Genomic DNA, 18522 nt, shown 5'->3' on the forward strand with positions numbered 1-18522 from the left:
TGATCAGGAAATACAGTAGGTTGAATTAAACCCCTGTCCTATTACCTCCAAGGGCAGGAGTGCTATTGTTGCCTTTCCCAACAATACTGAGAACTCGCCTGACAGACACTGGCACTCTGCCCTGTCCCTCAAAAAACGGTAGGAACACCCTTCTACCCTGATTCCAGGGTGCTGAGCACACTGGCTCCAATGAAACTGGTGTTGAGGTGTGAAACGTGAAGCTGGAGGTGGACAACCATCAGTGAATCCATCATTATATGCATCCATCCATCCATCCATTATCTGAACCCGCTTATCCTGAACAGGGTCGCAGGGGGGCTGAAGCCTATCCCAGCATACATTGGGCGAAAGGCAGGAATACACCCTGGACAGGTTGCCAGTCCGTCGCAGGGCACACACACCATTCACTCACACACCTACCTACCTACCTACCTACCTACCTACCTACCTACCTACCTACCTACCTACCTACCTACCTACCTACCTACCTACCTACCTACCTACCTACCTACCTACCTACCTACCTACCTACCTACCTACCTACCTACCTACCTACCTACCTACCTACCTACCTACCTACCTACCTACCTACCTACCTACCTACCTACCTACGGGCAATTTAGACTCTCCAATCAGCCTAACCAGCATGTCTGTGGACTGTGGGAGGAAACCGGAGTACCCGGAGGAAATCCATGCAAACACGGGGAGAACATGCAAACTCCGCCCCGACGGGGATTCAAACCCAGGACCTCCTTGCTGTGAGGCGGCAGTGCTACCCACTGCACCATCCGTGCCGCCCTCATTATATACATAATGAACAAAATAAATATAAAAATAAACATGACAATAATATGGGAATATGGACAACAATGGTAACCATTCCGCACATTTTCAAACCAGCTGGCACTGGCATACATGATACTTGGTAAAATGTCATGGTTTATTTTTAAGTCTGTTCCTGTTAGACTGGTTTGTTATAATCAGTCCAAATATTTCTTGTGAATGTACAACGCAATAAACACAGTGTAAAAACCTTGTTTGGAAAACATTTAATTTTGCTCTCCACCAAAATTATATTGTAACAGCTGCACCAGCATACATAAATGCAAAGCCAAAAAAAGAGCTATTTAAATGCTTCTGAAGAACAACAATCAAGACAATGTCATATGAAACAAGCTCACTAACTCAAAGTAAAAAATCAGTTTGGTCAAATATTTTTTCTCCCATTTCTAACCTCTGAAATATTGTACCGCATACGGCGGTTTCTGACAGACGAAACAGAGCTGAGGCACTTAACTTTTCAAAATCAACTGAATTTAGCACTTTTGATCAAAGCTAGTAATCATACTGGATTAATGAAAGATTACATTCACAACATGAGGGTCTCAACCCTTGCATTTTACTGCCAGCTATTTGTCTGAAATAACCTCTATAACACCAACCCTGTTCCTGGAGATCTACAGACCTGAAGGTTTTCACTCCAACAGGTGTTGGCACACCTGATTGTACTAATTAGCAGCGCAATAAGATAGCTTTTGAGTGAGGCGCGCTTCGTTAGAGTGAAAAGGGTTGGTGACCACTGCTCTAAAACATCTGAAAAATTGCACAGAAGAACATCTAAATTTCTACAAATGGTGTGGAAAGAAGAGTGCTTGCACTCCAAAAATGTTTAATAACACTACAAATGCCAGCAAATTCCAACCGGATTAAAGAAATACCATAACTATGGCAGGAACAGGAAGTGGGAAACTGAGCCGTAAACAGATTGCTAATTTCCTGAGCTAGGGTCACAAGACAGCATCAGCAGCATCCGTGGTCTGAAGAGAACTGAACCGCTGGTTTGAGTAACGAGGCTGGTTAGAAGTAGGTGGGAATCGGCTGGTGGAACCTCTTGATCTGCTTGTTCAAGATGCAGGAGCACACCGTGGTACAGATCTGAGTAGGGGTTGGGGGGGGGGCAGAGAGATGAGGGTCTACCAGAAACAAGGGTCCACCAGAGGAGAGGGAAAACCGAAAACTCGCTAAAAAGAAGATTAAGGGTTACAGGGGCAGACGACACACCAGGCAGAGAATACAGAGCAGGAGGGGAAGTTACAGTCTCTCCCAGGACAGATTGGGATGCAGTTTTGGAGAAAATGCAAGCAGGCCACACCCCCATAGGGAAATATAAACTACAACGTATTGAAATAACACCTACTGTCGAGATCAGAAAACATACTTGGCCACTTCAGATCGTCATGTCAGGATATATTAATCATCTCGAAACAGTCTGCATTATTCACAATACATTGCAGAGTAATGCCATTTCCAATTAGGAGAGTGGAGCAGGGAGAGGGGCGGCTGGGGGTACGTTCAGAGCTCATTGGCCAGAGCGATGGCCACAGAGCTCGGGGTACGTTGAGAGCTCATTGGCCAGAGCAATGGCCACAGAGCTCAGGGTACGTTGAGAGCTCATTGGCCAGAGCGATGGCCACAGAGCTCGGGGTACGTTGAGAGCTCATTGGCCAGAGCGATGGCCACAGAGCTCGGGGTACGTTGAGAGCTCATTGGCCAGAGCGATGGGATGCTACGGTCACTCTCTAGCTCAGGGAGCCGTAATGCGCAGGGCTCGTTGTGTACGCGTTACGGAAAGAGATCGCTGCGAAGAGGAGGCATGCGCAGAAGGACAAGAAGACCTGAGAGATCCACAGAGAGGAGGCGAGACAGAATGAGGGAGAGATGCAGGAGAAGAGAAACAGGACAAGGAACAGAGGGAGGAGAAGAGGAGAGGTAAACAGGCATGCATCACACAGTTAATGCGCCCTCTTCTGTTCCCTTCGATAAGTCTCTTCGCTATAGCTTCCGTCGTCTTCAGTAAAAGGACCTTCTCAACATTCTGTGTTTTTCCAACTATTCTCATGTGTTTCCCTTCCCTTCACATTCCCTATACCCCTGAACCCTCACCCCTGAACCCTCACCCTCTTGAATTGTATTGCAAATATTTATTTATATTTTTTATCTATATTTCCATTCTACTTTATTTTATATCTACGTTTCTATTTTTTGTATTATTCTTTATGTTGTCTGCATGCACCTACAAACCACAGCAAATTCCTTGTATGTGAAAACTACTTGGCTAATAAAGCGATTCTGATTCTGATTCTGAACCCTCACCACTGAACCCTCACTCCATTTCCCTGAACCTTTACCACTGAACCCTGAACCCTGCAGTGGATTGGAAAGTGTGCAGTACCGTACCATCGCAATTGCTGCTCCAACGAAACATCCCAATATCAGCGAGGAATTGGCACTGAACAGGTCTGCAATCGCCTTAGGGCAGGACTGAAGAGAGAGAGCAAATTGCACCTCATTATTATTAAATATTAACTTACTGAAAGCATTATAGACAAAACATTGTAGGCCAGAGTTACAGACAGAGATTAAGTTTAGCCCTGGATTAATTGAGTTTTGTATGGGAATCTCCATTCAACATTGAATTTAGTCTTGGATTTGACTTAATCTGTCGGCAAAACTGGCTTTGCCTGTCTGAATTTAAACAGAATTACTATTTTGATAATATATATTAGACTGTGATATGGAAAATGTAAATGAGGTACAATAACTACTTTTTGTGGTCTTCTAGGCTACTGTCTCTCACACAGACCACCTTACCTTCTTACCTTTAAACCTGCCATTTGGCCTACAGCAGAAATCTGTTACAGATACCTAACCTGGTAGATAAATCTACCAACTTTGTGACACACAAACCAGACAGGAACCACATGGTTCGTGGACAGAGACAGGTGTGTAACCCTGTGGTCTCTCAAACAGAAATTCTAGAGAAAGAAAGATACTCACAGGCGTGGAGAAGTCAAATATACTTTTGTTGGGGCAGGTGTCACGGATTAAGGGCTCCAGAGACCCCCCGATCCCACAGCAGTCCAGCTGACAGACAGCGGGAAGAACAGTGAGATGGAGGCGCTATGGCGTTTGGACATATACAGCTTGTTCCAAACATTTCTTCAGGTACAGTGACTACAGTGACCACTTTGAAGGGTACAGCGTGACCTGGGGGTGCTTACCAGATTGTGGAAGAGCTTCAAGGTGATAACTACACTCTGGTCCCCTTTGAGGTACTGCATGTAAATAGTCCTGTAGTACTCTGCCAGCTGCTTTCCCACCTGCACAACCAAATACAGCCAATCACCGTTCAGCAAATCACTCTACAGCCAATCACTCCACTGTATCCAATCCATTGCACAATTTTACCCTATCCAGTTAAGGATGTGCAACAATGTTCCATTGTAAGCTGGGGAAAAAATTATCTCCCAATGAAGTTATGCATTTTACTATTTTTAGTTAAGGGTGCTTGGTGTCTACTACATTACAGACCGGTCTTCCAGGTTTTACAGCATTCAGAGCATGCATGAGCATGAGCATGATCAAGGAAATGGTTCTTGGGGCAGGTGTCTTGGATAAAGGGCTCCAGAGACCCCCCAATCCCACAGCAGTCCAGCTGACAGACAGCAGGAAGAACAGTGAGATGGAGGCGTTATGGCGTTTGCACATACACAGCAGAACGGAACATTTCTTCAGTTTCAGTGACCCATGGATGGCTGTGCACCATTGCTGCAAGGGTGAGTTTGTGTGTGTGTATGTATGCGTGTACACTTGTGCGTGTATACCTGTATGTGCATATGTGTGTGCTTGTCTGTGTACGTGTGTGTATGCGTATGTATCCACGCATATGTGCCTGTACTTGTGTGTGTCCATACATGTATATGCATGTGCCTGCGTGTGTGTACAGTGATGTACACTTGTGTGTTGTGCGGTTTAAGAAGGGTGTGTGTGTGTGACTTAAGGGGGGCGGGGGGGTTATGCAGTGTAAGGGGGAGGGGTGGGGGGGGCTTGAGCAGTTTGGAGGGTACAGGGTGACTTGGGAGTACTTACTGCATTGTGGAAGAGCTTCAGGGTGTTAACCAGACCCGGGTCCCCTTTGTTGAGGTCCTGCAGGTAAACAGTCCTGTCGATCTCTGCCAGCTGCTTTCCCACCTGCACAACCACATCGGGAAGAGTGGGGTAAGTTGTCATGCTTCTCCAAAACAATAGGCACTACCTCAAAAATGTAATAGCCATTTTGTGTAACTTATTTCACTTCCTGTTTATTTGCGGTCAAAGTCACTCCACTGTATCTATTGCATCATAATTAACGAGGTTCCATTCCAAGCTACAAACAAAAAATAAAAATAAATAATCAAATCAAATTTGGCATTTTATTACTTCTTTTTTTTTTTTTTACAAAAGGGGGTGCTGAGTGTGTCTACTACATTACAGACTGGTCTTCCAGGTTTTACAGCATTTAGAGCATGGTAGGAGAGGCCTGCAGTATGAGCCACTTGTTCCTGTGACAGACATTTTGACATATCCATACTTATTTAACTAAATACCCTTTCTACTTTTCTTTCTACGCTTTCTACCTCTCTTTCATCCCTCATTCTCTCACCTCATTGCTGCGGATGTACGTCACGGCTCCGATGGCCATTATCAGAACGGCAGGAACCCCTACCAAGGGGGCATACTGGGAAGATTAACAACATGAAATGGTAAATGGTTGGCATTTATATCTTCGTTGTACGTCGCTCTGGATAAGAGCGTCTGCTAAATGCCATGTAATGTAATGTAATGTAATGTAATGTAATATATAGCGCCTTCATCCAAAGCGCTGTACAATTGATGCTTCTCATACACCCATTCATATGTACACTCACACACCAACGATTGGCTGCCATGCAAGGCATCAAACAGCTTGTCAGGAGCATTTGGGGGTTAGGTGTCTTGCTCAGGGACACTTCGACACAGCCCGGGCGGGGGATCGAACCGGCAACCCTCCGACTGCCAGCCGACTTCCCTTACCACCTGAGCCAATGTCGCCCCTACCATCAAAATGAAAATCAATACCCACACTCCACTGCAGTGATCAACACAGCTACAAACAGAAGTGTGGCATGTGTCTACGTTTTCAATTCAGAAACAAATATTCACACTGAAGGCACTGTTCAGGAAAATGAAAAGGGTCGATGGAGAGCATCAACACCGTCCAGATTCACACCGTCATGACAACAAACATCACAAGATGGGAGATTTGTGAACAATACAGGAACCATGTAACCAGAATGCAGTTACATCCACAAAACCCACAATATCCAGGAGCCAAAACACACTTTTGACCTTTTTCTACTGAGGCAGAAAACATCCCCCAAAATCATTTTCCTTGATTAACAAAAGGATTAAGTCACAAAGTACTGAATATCAACCTTCAAAAATCAACGTTATTCATAATTGCGGATACATGTCGCAAATCTTTGTTTTCCGCATTCACACACAGCTTTGTCATTTTAACAATCTTGAAGAGCAGGTTAGGTAGCCCTCATTGCAACGAGTTGTTTTATCTTTTTTTGTGCACTTCAATAAAACATATTTTTCAAAATTGAATTCATTATTCACAGCATGAAGAAAGAAGCTGTGTCTTTACCTGCCAATGGATTATTCAGATAATGAACAAACTTATTAATCAAGGAAAATGATTGGGAATGCTTTCTGCCTCCCCAATTTCCTGCTCAGCAGCGCCAGGGCTTCAGACACAAGGAAAAAGGTCTCCCTGCTGTACTGTGGCAGGGTGAAAATGAACAGCTCAGTCCGTACGTATCTTCTGGCTCTGCACTCCAGCACATTGGACTTGGAATGAAACAGTGAGGTTAAAGTGTTAAAGACTGTCACTGTTAATTTGAGGGCATTTTTAATCCATAGTCCCACTTTTACATTTTTACTTTTTTGTCATTTGGCCATTTGCATACGTTCTTCCACAAGGTAACATCCATAACTAGTAAAATACACATGAAGTGTTGTTCTAAACATATAGTCATCATAAGTGCAATTTCTTTTTTTTGGGGGGGGGGTTTAGACAAGAGGGATAGGTATATCAGAAAGGGGGGCGGGGGAAATCAGGAGGGAGGACTAGTCCCACTTTAACCTCATATTTGCTGTTTCATTTTAAGTACAATGTGCTGGAGTACAGAGCAAAAAACTGAAATTGTACCAATGTCCAAATACTAATGGACTGCACTGTTTTGACAAACGTATAACTGTCTATAGCACAGAAAACCATGTGAATAATGAGAAAATTATAACTGGTCTCAAAACAGACAAGACTACATAATATGTATATGTTGTTAGGCCACCAAACGGTTTGTCCGTACCACTCTCAGGCCACCCCTGCTCCCACTGCAGACTACACAATGTCCGACACCAGCCACCACCAGCAGGATTATACCCAGCACAATCAGCACTGTCACTCCTGAGAAAGACAGAGAGAGGAGAGAAAAACAGGGAGTAAGAAGTTTGTACTTACTTAAACATACTGTTGGCAGCGCACATCCATTTTTGATCCATTCTTTGGATCAAAATAGAAAAATAAACAAAACAATGGACAACAGAAGAGGACTAGAAAATAACCAAATGAATGCGTACCAATGACAAACTGCTGTGTGTCGAAATTGATGTAGAAGAATCCCGGAGTCTCAGAGCCGAATCTCAACGTGAAACCGAACCCCACCATCGCTAGCCCCACAATCTGCGCGAAGAAAGAGCAAGAAAGGGAGAGAAAGAGGCACAGACATTTGTAAAAAAAAAAAAAAAAAAAAAAGCAAGAGTCTCCATTGAATTTGATGGAGATAGAAGGAGTAGGGAGAATGAGGGGCAATTGTCGACGGTGGGTAGAGAGTCACAGAGAAATTTCTGCTCTTTAAAACGTATTTAAATGTCTTTTCTGCGTTACAGTTATATTACTCCCAGTTTGAATGCTTGGTCACAATGGAACCACTTCCATCATAGCACCCCCAACCAAGGGTATTTAAATCCATGTTCCCTGTAGGAATTATTGTACATCCCTTTTTATACAAACCCCCCCCCCCCCCCCCCCCCATTTTAGGGGACTAAAAGTAAAGTAATCGGACAGTTGGCTTCTCAGTTGTTCCTGATTAGGAGTATTCAATCGCGTCCTTAGTGCAGGTATAGGAAAGCTTTCAGTAGTCCTGATTCTAGGCTTTTGATTGCCTTTGGAGTCTGTTGGCATTTGTCAACATGAGGGCGGAAGTTGTAGCCTAGCAATAAATGTCAAGGAAGCCATTATGAGGCAGAGAAATAATAATAATAATAATAATAATAATAATAATAATAATAATAATAATAATAATTAAAAAGAAAACAGATACATAGGCCAAGCAATAGGCTTACTGAAAAACAGACTGTTTGGAACATCATTAAGAATAAAGACAGCACATATTTAGATCTAATGTCTGCCAATTTTCCGTTCATCTCCAAAATGCCCCTAAATGCTATTTATATAACTGCACATTGCAAAGTGAAACTAACCCTGCAGATACTGTATTGCGTTCTCACACACGCATTTCTACATGATCTTGGCAAAGCTGAAAATATATTTTTCCACTTCATACATAAATGAAATGTACAGTGCAAATATTTTTTGGGAGATTCGGGGGCTCTGTAGCTCACTTTTTGATGTTGGCAGAGCTCCCCCTCCTGTTTTTGGTCCTGTTTTTGGCATGTGAGTGTAACCCGTCTATTACTGCTGCTTGTGTTGTGTTGGTTATCCTCAATAAATAAATAGCTTGCACTGGTGTCGTTGCCACACTTTTAATCTGATGAAACTAATTGACGGACAACATATACAGCCACTGGGTTTCGTTTGTTCCTGATTAGGAGTATTCAATCGCGTCCTTAGTGCAGGTATAGGAAAGCTTTCAGTAGTCCTGATTCTAGGCTTTTGATTGCCTTTGGAGTCTGTTGGCATTTGTCAACATGAGGGCCGAAGTTGTAGCCTAGCAATAAATGTCAAGGAAGCCATTATGAGGCAGAGAAATAATAATAATAATAATAATAATAATAATAATAATAATAATAATAATAATAATAATAATTAAAAAGAAAACAGATACATAGGCCAAGCAATAGGCTTACTGAAAAACAGACTGTTTGGAACATCATTAAGAATAAAGACAGCACATAGACCAAATTCAGATCACCAAAATGTGATGCTCGTTATAAATGATAATACTTACGGCAATAACTATGTTCAACAGGATAACAAACCATTTGTATAGGCGTAGGTGATTGCAATCGTCCATGGTTATGTTATCTTTCTGTTACAGACTTTCGGTGCATTTATTATGTTCTCTCTGTTGAACCTTTAAAAAAAAAACAGTCAGAGGACAAATTCCGAGGAATTTTTCAGTTTCCTACGCATATGCTCAGCAAAACATTAAAAACGGGAAAACTTTTACAAAAAAAGCGTCAGAATAGAGCAACGAAATTATAGCTTTTGGTGAAACCTTTTATAAACCAAAAAAAAATAATATAGGCTGCATAAAATCTGCACCTGATTTGCGAAAACTCTCAATTCACTATTAAGACATACTGCATGACATAGCTAATATTAACTAAAATTACATTTCAATATTTTGTACAGTCGTATCCCAAAGACCGAAATGACCACCTTCGTTCACGTCTACGTCCGAGTTGTAATTCCGAGAATGAAATAATGGGAACTTCCTGACGGTTCGGATATCTCCGACCTGCCCGAAAACTAACGGAAGTCACGTGGATGCAGGAAGATAAATTGCGTCAGATTAGTAAAATCATACACCAGTTCGCCATCGCACATTTTATGATTAATTGTACGGCTACCACCTATTGCAATTGGTTTGGCGTAGCTGTTAAGGTGAGTTAGCGAGAAATAGAGGGAGCTGCACTAATCTAGATGATTAGTGTAATTACAAACTACAGCGGCAGATAGACCGCATGTTTAACCAGTAATATATTATCAATATTGTAGTCTAGATATGAGATCAAGCATAACTTTATCGTATTTTCCCCGTGTCAGTGTTCGTAGATGCAGACATGCAACTGTTTTGGGACCCAATCAAATCCATCCCAACCAGTTTTCATCGCGTGAAAAAAGTTATGGGAATTCTAATAAATAAAATTATTGACGTGCGGCACGGAGCCTCGTTCAATTACACAGAATTTCCACAAGAGGGAAGCAGAAAGCTACAGCTTTCCAAAGCTCGACAGTGAGGGGTCGCAAACTCCAGTCACGAAGGGCTGCACTGTCGACAATTTACACTCCAGTCCTATAAAGCATAAAGGGAAAAAATATAGAAAAATGTGTGAATTATTAATGGCATTAAAATAATGCTGACAAAAGTTTGTAGGTATTAAAGTTGTAGGTATTAGGCAATTCCATCAATGAATTCCAGGAGTCTACGACCCATAGACATCATCAAATGCTGTAGTGTAGTGGTTAAGGTAACTGACCACTGTTGGTGGTTCTAATCCCGGTGTAGCCGCAATAAGGTCCACACAGCCATTGAGCAAGGCCCTTAACCCTGCAATGCTTCACCTGATTAGATTATTGATGTTTTGGGATAAAGTCAGGACTTCGCAATATAGACGGGTGTTTTACTGGTACGAGAGCATCTTAAGCACAAACATGCAAAACCCAGGTATAAAGACACTGAAATCTAAATTCACCATTTCCTCAATTTCGTCAATTCTTGAAGTATATATTCCAAAAAAAGTGCCAAATTGTAATAAGTCTATTTTTTCCCATCCACTTCCAGGAAAACGAGATTTTGACATTGTATACCAACAGGTGTGTATTTAGATCTAATGTCTGCCAATTTTCCGTTCATCTCCAAAATGCCCCTAAATGCTATTTATATAACTGCACATTGCAAAGTGAAACTAACCCTGCAGATACTGTATTGCGTTCTCACACACGCATTTCTACATGATCTTGGCAAAGCTGAAAATATATTTTTCCACTTCATACATAAATGAAATGTACAGTGCAAATATTTTTTGGGAGATTCGGGGGCTCTGTAGCTCACTTTTTGATGTTGGCAGAGCTCCCCCTCCTGTTTTTGGTCCTGTTTTTGGCATGTGAGTGTAACCCGTCTATTACTGCTGCTTGTGTTGTGTTGGTTATCCTCAATAAATAAATAGCTTGCACTGGTGTCGTTGCCACACTTTTAATCTGATAAAACTAATTGACGGACAACATATACAGCCACTGGGTTTCGTCATACAATTGTGGAGCTTTGCAGAGCTAGTGCACTGGGAAGAACATGTAAAGCAATGCATTACACGTGGCTCATGGTACAACTGCTATAGCTAGCTGACCTTCGGTATTGTCATGGTGAGGTAACACCTAAGGTGTCCACCAGAGGGCTGGTGCTCATTGGCTTCACCTGGTTGTCATTATTGGCAGAGGAGTTTCCCCCTCCTAAAGAGTATTTAAGGCCAGTGCTGGCAGTCCACCAATGCTTTTGTGTTCACTGTTCGCTCTGACACAAAGCCGGTAAATGCACTTGGTAGACTCTGTGAGACTTAAGAGTCCGTTACGGTGCTGGTGTGTGTTTCACGGTTAAGAAACAAAAAGATTAAAAGGTAAGGAAGGCGTTCAGCTGTGTTGTGTTCGCTGGCGCCTTCCTCTAAGGTTTTGGTTTTCCTTTTTCTTTCTTTAGACTCGTGTGAGTCGGAGGTTGGGGGACGTTGTCCCCTGGTATGTATTTTGGTTTGCGTTTTGGTCCCGAGCTGCGTCTCGAGGTTTTTATTTTCGTGCCTAGCCTTTTTCCCGGCTAGGTTGTATTTTTATTTAACTATCCTCAGTCGTTTGGGGCACCAAGTCAGTGGTGCGGCTCGCCCTGTTTTAAGAGGGTTGCTTTGTTTTCTTATAGCCGTTTTTTGGCTTTTCTCCTTTTATGCTCAGTTTCAGTTGATTAAATCCCATTCCTATTGTATCCTGGGATCTAGTGACGAACACGTTCGTGTGTTCGTTTTAGAGGGGTTTTCCTCGGTCGCATCTGGCTCTCCGCCCAGCCTCAACCTAACAGGTATATAATTAAAAGATAACAAAAATAAACACAAAATTACAGAACTACTTCCAGAATGTAATATCAACAGATTTAGATGAGCCATACCTTCCGATATTCCCTTAAAATTCCCTTAAATATTACTTTTGAGCGAGAAGTGCTTTAAAACGTGAACGACCGACAATGCACATTCATGCAACTGGGACGATTCAAACTAAAACACCGCCCCAAATCAACATGATGCACATGCACTGGCCAATAATGTTCCCCCTTATTTTCGTTACAATTGTACATCGTCATTTATAGGCCAACTTTTAAGAGTGGAAAGTGGAATCATAAGTAATACCTGTATTGACCCTGTTACATGAGTCATCGGAAGGCTATTTAGGTAACACAGGTTATATAAATGAAAGTCAACATGCCTCTATATGGGTCAAGTCTTGCCGAGTTTGACTGGTTAGGACAAATGAACCACTCCCCCCACCTGCACGGAATCATACCAAAAATACAGGTAAGAGTTCTCCATTTTTCCGACTGCCACCACGCAGTCCCCCAAGTGACCACCCTGTGACGTGTTAACCTTCATTCATTGAACCTGGGTAACTTACTTAGCCCTCCATTCTATTTCATATCGTTCAACATGCAACTATATGAGTCATGAAATCTGAAATTAGTCAGGAGTCAGAGCCCCAGAGAGTGGGGGATAAACCCAAGGGAGTCCAGGACTTGGAAAACAAAATAAGTAATTCCCTGAACAATAAGCCTAACCAGCTGCTGCACAAACTTCCTCCAAGGAAGCAGCCCTGAATAGCACCTGAGAAGCTGCCATCCCTCTGGTTGAGTGGCCCACCACTCCTTAGAGAGGGGCCAAACCCAGCCTGGCTGTAGGCCAACTATATCACCTGGACCACCCAACGAGCCAGTTGCTGTTTAGGCCCGTGTTCCCAGTATGCAGTGTTTTACCAAAAGTGGTCCAAGGAAGGACAACCGGTGAACTGTCAACAGGGTCATGGGAGCCAACAGACCGGTCAGAGTGCCCATGCCGACCCCTGTCCACCGCCGAAAGTGCCGACAATGGGTACGTGAGCTTCAGAACAGGACCATGGAGCAGTGGAAGAAGGTTGCCTAGTCGGATGGATCACCTTTTATTTTCATCATGTGAATGGCCTTCTTTTACATCGTGTGTGTGTGTCATTTACCTGGTAGAAGAGATGGCACCAGAATGCACTATGGGAAGAACGCAAGTTGGCGGAGGCAATGTGATGCTCTGGACAATGTTCTGCTGGGAATGTTGGGTCCTGGCATTCGTGTGGATGTTAGTTTTACACTTACCACGTACCTAAACATTGTTGCAGACCAAGGTCACCCCTTCACGGCAACGGTATTCCCTGATGGCTGTGACCTCTTTCAGCAGGATAATGCGCCCTGGCACACCACAAAAAATTGTTCAGGAATGGTTTGAGGAACATTACAAAGAGTTCAAGGTGTTGACTTGGCCTCCAAATTCCCCAGATCTCAATCCGATCGAGTGGGATATACTGGGTAAACAATCCGAGCCATGGAGGGCCCACCTATCGCAACTTATAGGACTTAAAGGATCTGCTGCTTTCATCTTGGTGCCTGATACCACATGACACCTTCAGAGGTCTTGTGGAGCTTGACGGGTCAGAGCTGTTTTTTTGGCACACGACACCTACACGATATTACGTGGTTTTAATGTTGTGGCTGCCACATATCACCTCAGGGTCGACTGATAGACCACTCTCCAGAAGGGACTGAAGAAAGGACAGAACCCCTGTACAAAACAACACAAGACCAGGTCTTCACCCATGGATTGGCACCGACAGAACCTGCTCCAGCGATCACCACAGATCATCCTAGTAGAGGGGGGCTGGCTGACGAGGGATCATAACTGCTGGGCCAAGATTGCTGGATGCTCCCCATCCAGGGCCCAAACCATCAAGTCTGAATAACCCTGGGTTCGGGTGCCACAGGCCACATGTATGCTAGGGCATCCCCTCCCAACGTCCATCTGGGACCCATGATGGAATACAACCAGGGACAATGAGCGGCTTCCAGAAAGGCAAAGAGGTCCACCGGAGACTCCAAAACCCCACCTGTGCAGTCTTGACTTTGCCACGCATCTCCCTTGCTGAACTTGTCCCCCTGGACAGAAGATTGGCTGCCACATTGTCCTTCCCTGGCAGATGTACAGCCCCCAATGACATCTCCCAAGCATACACCCACAGAAGAAGCTTGCATGCCCACCTGTGAAACGACAGAGTGTGAATCTCACCTTGGTAGTTGATGTATGAAACCACCACTGAGCTGTCGTGTCTGGGTGAGGACAGGCTTCCCTAGGGACTATAAACGCCAACTCCAACTCAAGCAGGTTCTCATGAACCCCCTCTCCCCACAGACCCCAAATTGGCACGCTACACCCCAGCGTACGAGGTGTCTGTAGTTACTTGACCTCTGGAACACACTGGACCTTGAAGGTCGTAAGGCACCATTCTACGACCGGCTGGCAATCTGGGCCCAATGAGAGAAGGCACTGGCCATTCTCCAAGGGGCTCACCTTGTGCCAGGAAAACCACTGTGGCAGTGGGCGCATGTGGAGCAGCCCGGAAGGCACTCAAGACTCAGAAGAGAGTCCTGGGGACATAACATGGGCAGCCTCTGGACAAAATTCACGGTGACCTGCTTCCCCACAGCAATGTGGGTCAAATGTTCCCTTAACACCGATAGCCTCTTGGGAGTCAGAGATACTCACATCATGGTCAAATCCAAAAGCAAGCGGAGAGAAGCTGGTGTAAAGCAACTTTTCTCCCTGTTCAAGATAAAGACCTACTTCCAGCGATGGGCCAGCACAGCCTTTGTATTGCTCCTAGCCTGCTGTTCTGTAGGCGGTTATATCAACCAATCATCCAGGTAGTTCAACATGTTAATACTCTGGTGCCGGTGTGGAGCGAGTACATTTGGTTAAGGTACAGGGTGCACTGTGGTGAACCAGCCCTTGTGTGGACAAAAAGAGGCATGACAGGGAAATGACAGCATCTAAAAAAAAAAGCATTTCAAGCAATGGTTGAACCTTTTCAGTTTCGGCATGGGCTGGAAACCCCCACCCAGCTTTGTGATCAGGAAATACAGTAGGTTGAATAAAACCCCTGTCCTATTACCTCCAAGGGCAGGAGTGCTATTGCTGCCTTTCCCAACAATACTGAGAACTCGCCTGACAGACACTGGCACTCTGCCCTGTCCCTCAAAAAACGGTAGGAACACCCTTCTACCCTGATTCCAGGGTGCTGAGCACACTGGCTCCAATGAAACTGGTGTTGAGGTGTGAAACGTGAAGCTGGAGGTGGACAACCATCAGTGAATCCATCATTATATGCATCCATCCATCCATCCATCCATTATCTGAACCCGCTTATCCTGAACAGGGTCACAGGGGGGCTGAAGCCTATCCCAGCATACATTGGGCGAAAGGCAGGAATACACCCTGGACAGGTCGCCAGTCCGTCGCAGGGCACACACACCATTCACTCACACACATACCTACCTACCTACCTACGGGCAATTTAGACTCTCCAATCAGCCTAACCAGCATGTCTTTGGACTGTGGGAGGAAACCGGAGTACCCGGAGGAAACCCATGCAAACACGGGGAGAACATGCAAACTCCGCCCCGACGGGGATTCAAACCCAGGACCTCCTTGCTGTGAGGCGGCAGTGCTACCCACTGCACCATCCGTGCCGCCCTCATTATATACATAATGAACAAAATAAATATAAAAATAAACATGACAATAATATGGGAATGTGGACAACAATGGTAACCATTCCGCACATTTTCAAACCAGCTGGCACTGGCATACATGATACTTGGTAAAATGTCATGGTTTATTTTTAAGTCTGTTCCTGTTAGACTGGTTTGTTATAATCAGTCCAAATATTTTTCCTTTGAATGTACAACGCAATAAACACAGTGCAAAAACCTTGTTTGGAAAACATTTAATTTTGCTCTCCACCAAAATTATATTGTAACAGCTGCACCAGCATACATAAATGCAAAGCCAAAAAAAGAGCTATTTAAATGCTTCTGAAGAACAACAATCAAGACAATGTCATATGAAACAAGCTCACTAACTCAAAGTAAAAAATCAGTTTGGTCAAATATTTTTTCTCCCATTTCTAACCTCTGAAATATTGTACCGCATACGGTGGTTTCTGACAGACGAAACAGAGCTGAGGCACTTAACTTTTCAAAATCAACTGAATTTAGCACTTTTGATCAAAGCTAGTAATCATACTGGATTAATGAAAGATTACATTCACAACATGAGGGTCTCAACCCTTGCATTTTACTGCCAGCTATTTGTCTGAAATAACCTCTATAACCTGGAGATCTACAGACCTGAAGGTTTTCACTCCAACAGGTGTTGGTACACCTGATTGTACTAATTAGCAGCGCAATAAGATAGCTTTTGAGTGAGGCGCGCTTCGTTAGAGTGAAAAGGGTTGGTGACCACTGCTCTAAAACATCTGAAAAATTGCACAGAAGAACGTCTAAATTTCTACAAATGGTGTGGAAAGAAGAGTGCTTGCACTCCAAAAATGTTTAATAACACTACAAATGCCAGCAAATTCCAACCGGATTAAAGAAATACCATAACTATGGCAGGAACAGGAAGTGAAGCTGAAGACTCTAAATATACATGGCTTTGTGGTGCTGGGTTAGGCACAGGTGTGCTTCAAGTGTGCATAAGCTGTGTGTCTATGGATAGGCAGTTCCCTTTTGTGTTGAAGCAGCACTACCAGAAATTAAACCACCAACGGTACAGACATCGAGGATGCACATGCTGACCACAGAAACATAAAATCAGTTTTTTTCCCCCCACTAAAGCGGGAAACTGAGCCGTAAACAGATTGCTAATTTCCTGAGCTAGGGTCACAAGACAGCATCAGCAGTATTCGTGGTCTGAAGAGAACTGAACCGCTGGTTTGCGTAACGAGGCTGGTTAGAAGTAGGTGGGAATCGGCTGGTGGAACCTCTTGATCTGCTTGTTCAAGATGCAGGAGCACACCGCCGTACAGATCTGAGTAGGGGTTGGGGGGGGGGGCAGAGAGATGAGGGTCTACCAGAAACAAGGGTCCACCAGAGGAGAGGGAAAACCGAAAACTCGCTAAAAAGAAGATTAAGGGTTACAGGGGCAGACGGCACACCAGGCAGAGAATACAGAGCAGGAGGGGAAGTTACAGTCTCTCCCAGGACAGATTGGGATGCAGTTTTGGAGAAAATGCAAGCAGGCCACACCCCCATAGGGAAATATAAACTACAACGTATTGAAATAACACCTACTGTCGAGATCAGAAAACATACTTGGCCACTTCAGATCGTCATGTCAGGATATATTAATCATCTCGAAACAGTCTGCATTATTCACAATACATTGCAGAGTAATGCCATTTCCAATTAGGAGAGTGGAGCAGGGAGAGGGGCGGCTGGGGGTACGTTCAGAGCTCATTGGCCAGAGCGATGGCCACAGAGCTCGGGGTACGTTGAGAGCTCATTGGCCAGAGCGATGGGATGCTACGGTCACTCTCTAGCTCAGGGAGCCGTAATGCGCAGGGCTCGTTGTGGGGAGCCGCAAGTACGCGTTACGGAAAGGATAGAGGCGTGAGCGAGAGATCGCTGCGGAGAGGAGGCATGCGCAGAAGCACGAGAAGACCTGAGAGATCCACAGAGAGGAGGCGAGACAGAATGAGGGAGAGATGCAGGAGAAGAGAAACAGGACAAGGAACAGAGGGAGGAGAAGAGGAGAGGTAAACAGGCTTGCATCACACAGTTAATGCGCCCTCTTCTGTTCCCTTCGATAACTCTCTTCGCTATAGCTTCCATCGTCTTCAGTAAAAGGACCTTCTCAACATTCTGTGTTTTTCCACCTATTCTCATGTGTTTCCCTTCCCTTCACATTCCCTATACCCCTGAACCCTCACCCCTGAACCCTCACCCTCTTGAATTGTATTGCAAATATTTATTTATATTTTTTTATCTATATTTCCATTCTACTTTATTTTATATCTACGTTTCTATTTTTTGTATTATTCTTTATGTTGTCTGCATGCACCTACAAACCACAGCAAATTCCTTGTATGTGAAAACTACTTGGCTAATAAAGCGATTCTGATTCTGATTCTGATTCTGAACCCTCACCACTGAACCCTCACTCCATACCCCTGAACCTTTACCACTGAACCCTGAACCCTGCAGTGGATTGGAAAGTGTGCAGTACCGTACCATCACAATTGCTGCTCCAACGAAACATCCCAATAGCAGCGAGGAATTGGTACTGAACAGTACTGCAATCGCCTTAGGGCAGGACTGAAGAGAGAGAGCAAATTGCACCTCATTATTATTAAATATTAACTTACTGAAAGCATTATAGACAAAACATTGTAGGCCAGAGTTACAGACAGAGATTAAGCTTAGCCCTGGATTAATTGAGTTTTGTATGGGAATCTCCATTCAACATTGAATTTAGTCTTGGACTTGACTTAATCTGTCGGCAAAACTGGCTTTGCCTGTCTGA

General features: G+C 44.1%; 2 protein-coding genes across 8 annotated transcripts in view; both read right to left on the minus strand.

Moving 5' to 3' along the window:
- Positions 1-1034: 1034 nt before the first annotated feature.
- Positions 1035-9634, minus strand: LOC133115069 (CD9 antigen-like). 4 transcript variants are annotated; one of them, XM_061224791.1, is made up of 10 exons: positions 9551-9634; positions 9117-9242; positions 7507-7609; positions 7236-7333; positions 5483-5557; positions 4930-5031; positions 4062-4160; positions 3838-3924; positions 3238-3321; positions 1035-1935 (listed from the first exon to the last, which is right to left on the minus strand). In XM_061224791.1, exons 2-10 carry the CDS (start codon positions 9180-9182, stop codon positions 1858-1860), a joined length of 792 nt encoding a protein of 263 aa, XP_061080775.1. In that variant the 5' UTR covers positions 9183-9242; positions 9551-9634; the 3' UTR covers positions 1035-1857. The 4 variants fall into 4 exon arrangements, with proteins under 4 accessions (XP_061080775.1, XP_061080772.1, XP_061080774.1 ...); XM_061224788.1 differs by having other exon boundaries at positions 1035-2675; XM_061224790.1 differs by having other exon boundaries at positions 1035-2675; positions 9505-9576.
- Positions 9635-15928: 6294 nt separating this feature from the next.
- The window catches only part of LOC133114620 (CD9 antigen-like), a 7126-nt gene continuing 4532 nt past the window's right edge, over positions 15929-18522 (minus strand). For 3 of the 4 annotated variants that reach the window (XM_061224157.1, XM_061224158.1, XM_061224156.1), the window contains exons 8-9: positions 18231-18314; positions 15929-17661 (exon numbers count right to left, since the gene is read on the minus strand). In XM_061224157.1, coding sequence (XP_061080141.1) covers positions 17536-17661; positions 18231-18314 — 210 coding nt within the window. In that variant the 3' untranslated portion in view covers positions 15929-17535. The remainder of the gene's footprint in view (positions 17662-18230; positions 18315-18522) is intronic. The other variant, XM_061224159.1, reaches the window with a different exon arrangement.

Source organism: Conger conger, chromosome 16 (assembly GCF_963514075.1).
Source record: "Conger conger chromosome 16, fConCon1.1, whole genome shotgun sequence".
Lineage (NCBI taxonomy): Eukaryota > Metazoa > Chordata > Actinopteri > Anguilliformes > Congridae > Conger > Conger conger.

Coding starts and splice junctions, on each gene's coding strand:
- LOC133115069 (XM_061224788.1), bottom strand. CDS start 9,182: ATGGACGATTGCAATCACCTACGCCTATACAAATGGTTTGTTATCCTG. Junction 7,610..9,116: donor TGTTGAACATAGTTATTGCC/GTAAGTATTATC, acceptor TTCTTCGCGCAG/ATTGTGGGGCTAGCGATGGT. Junction 7,334..7,506: donor CACACAGCAGTTTGTCATTG/GTACGCATTCAT, acceptor TGTCTTTCTCAG/GAGTGACAGTGCTGATTGTG.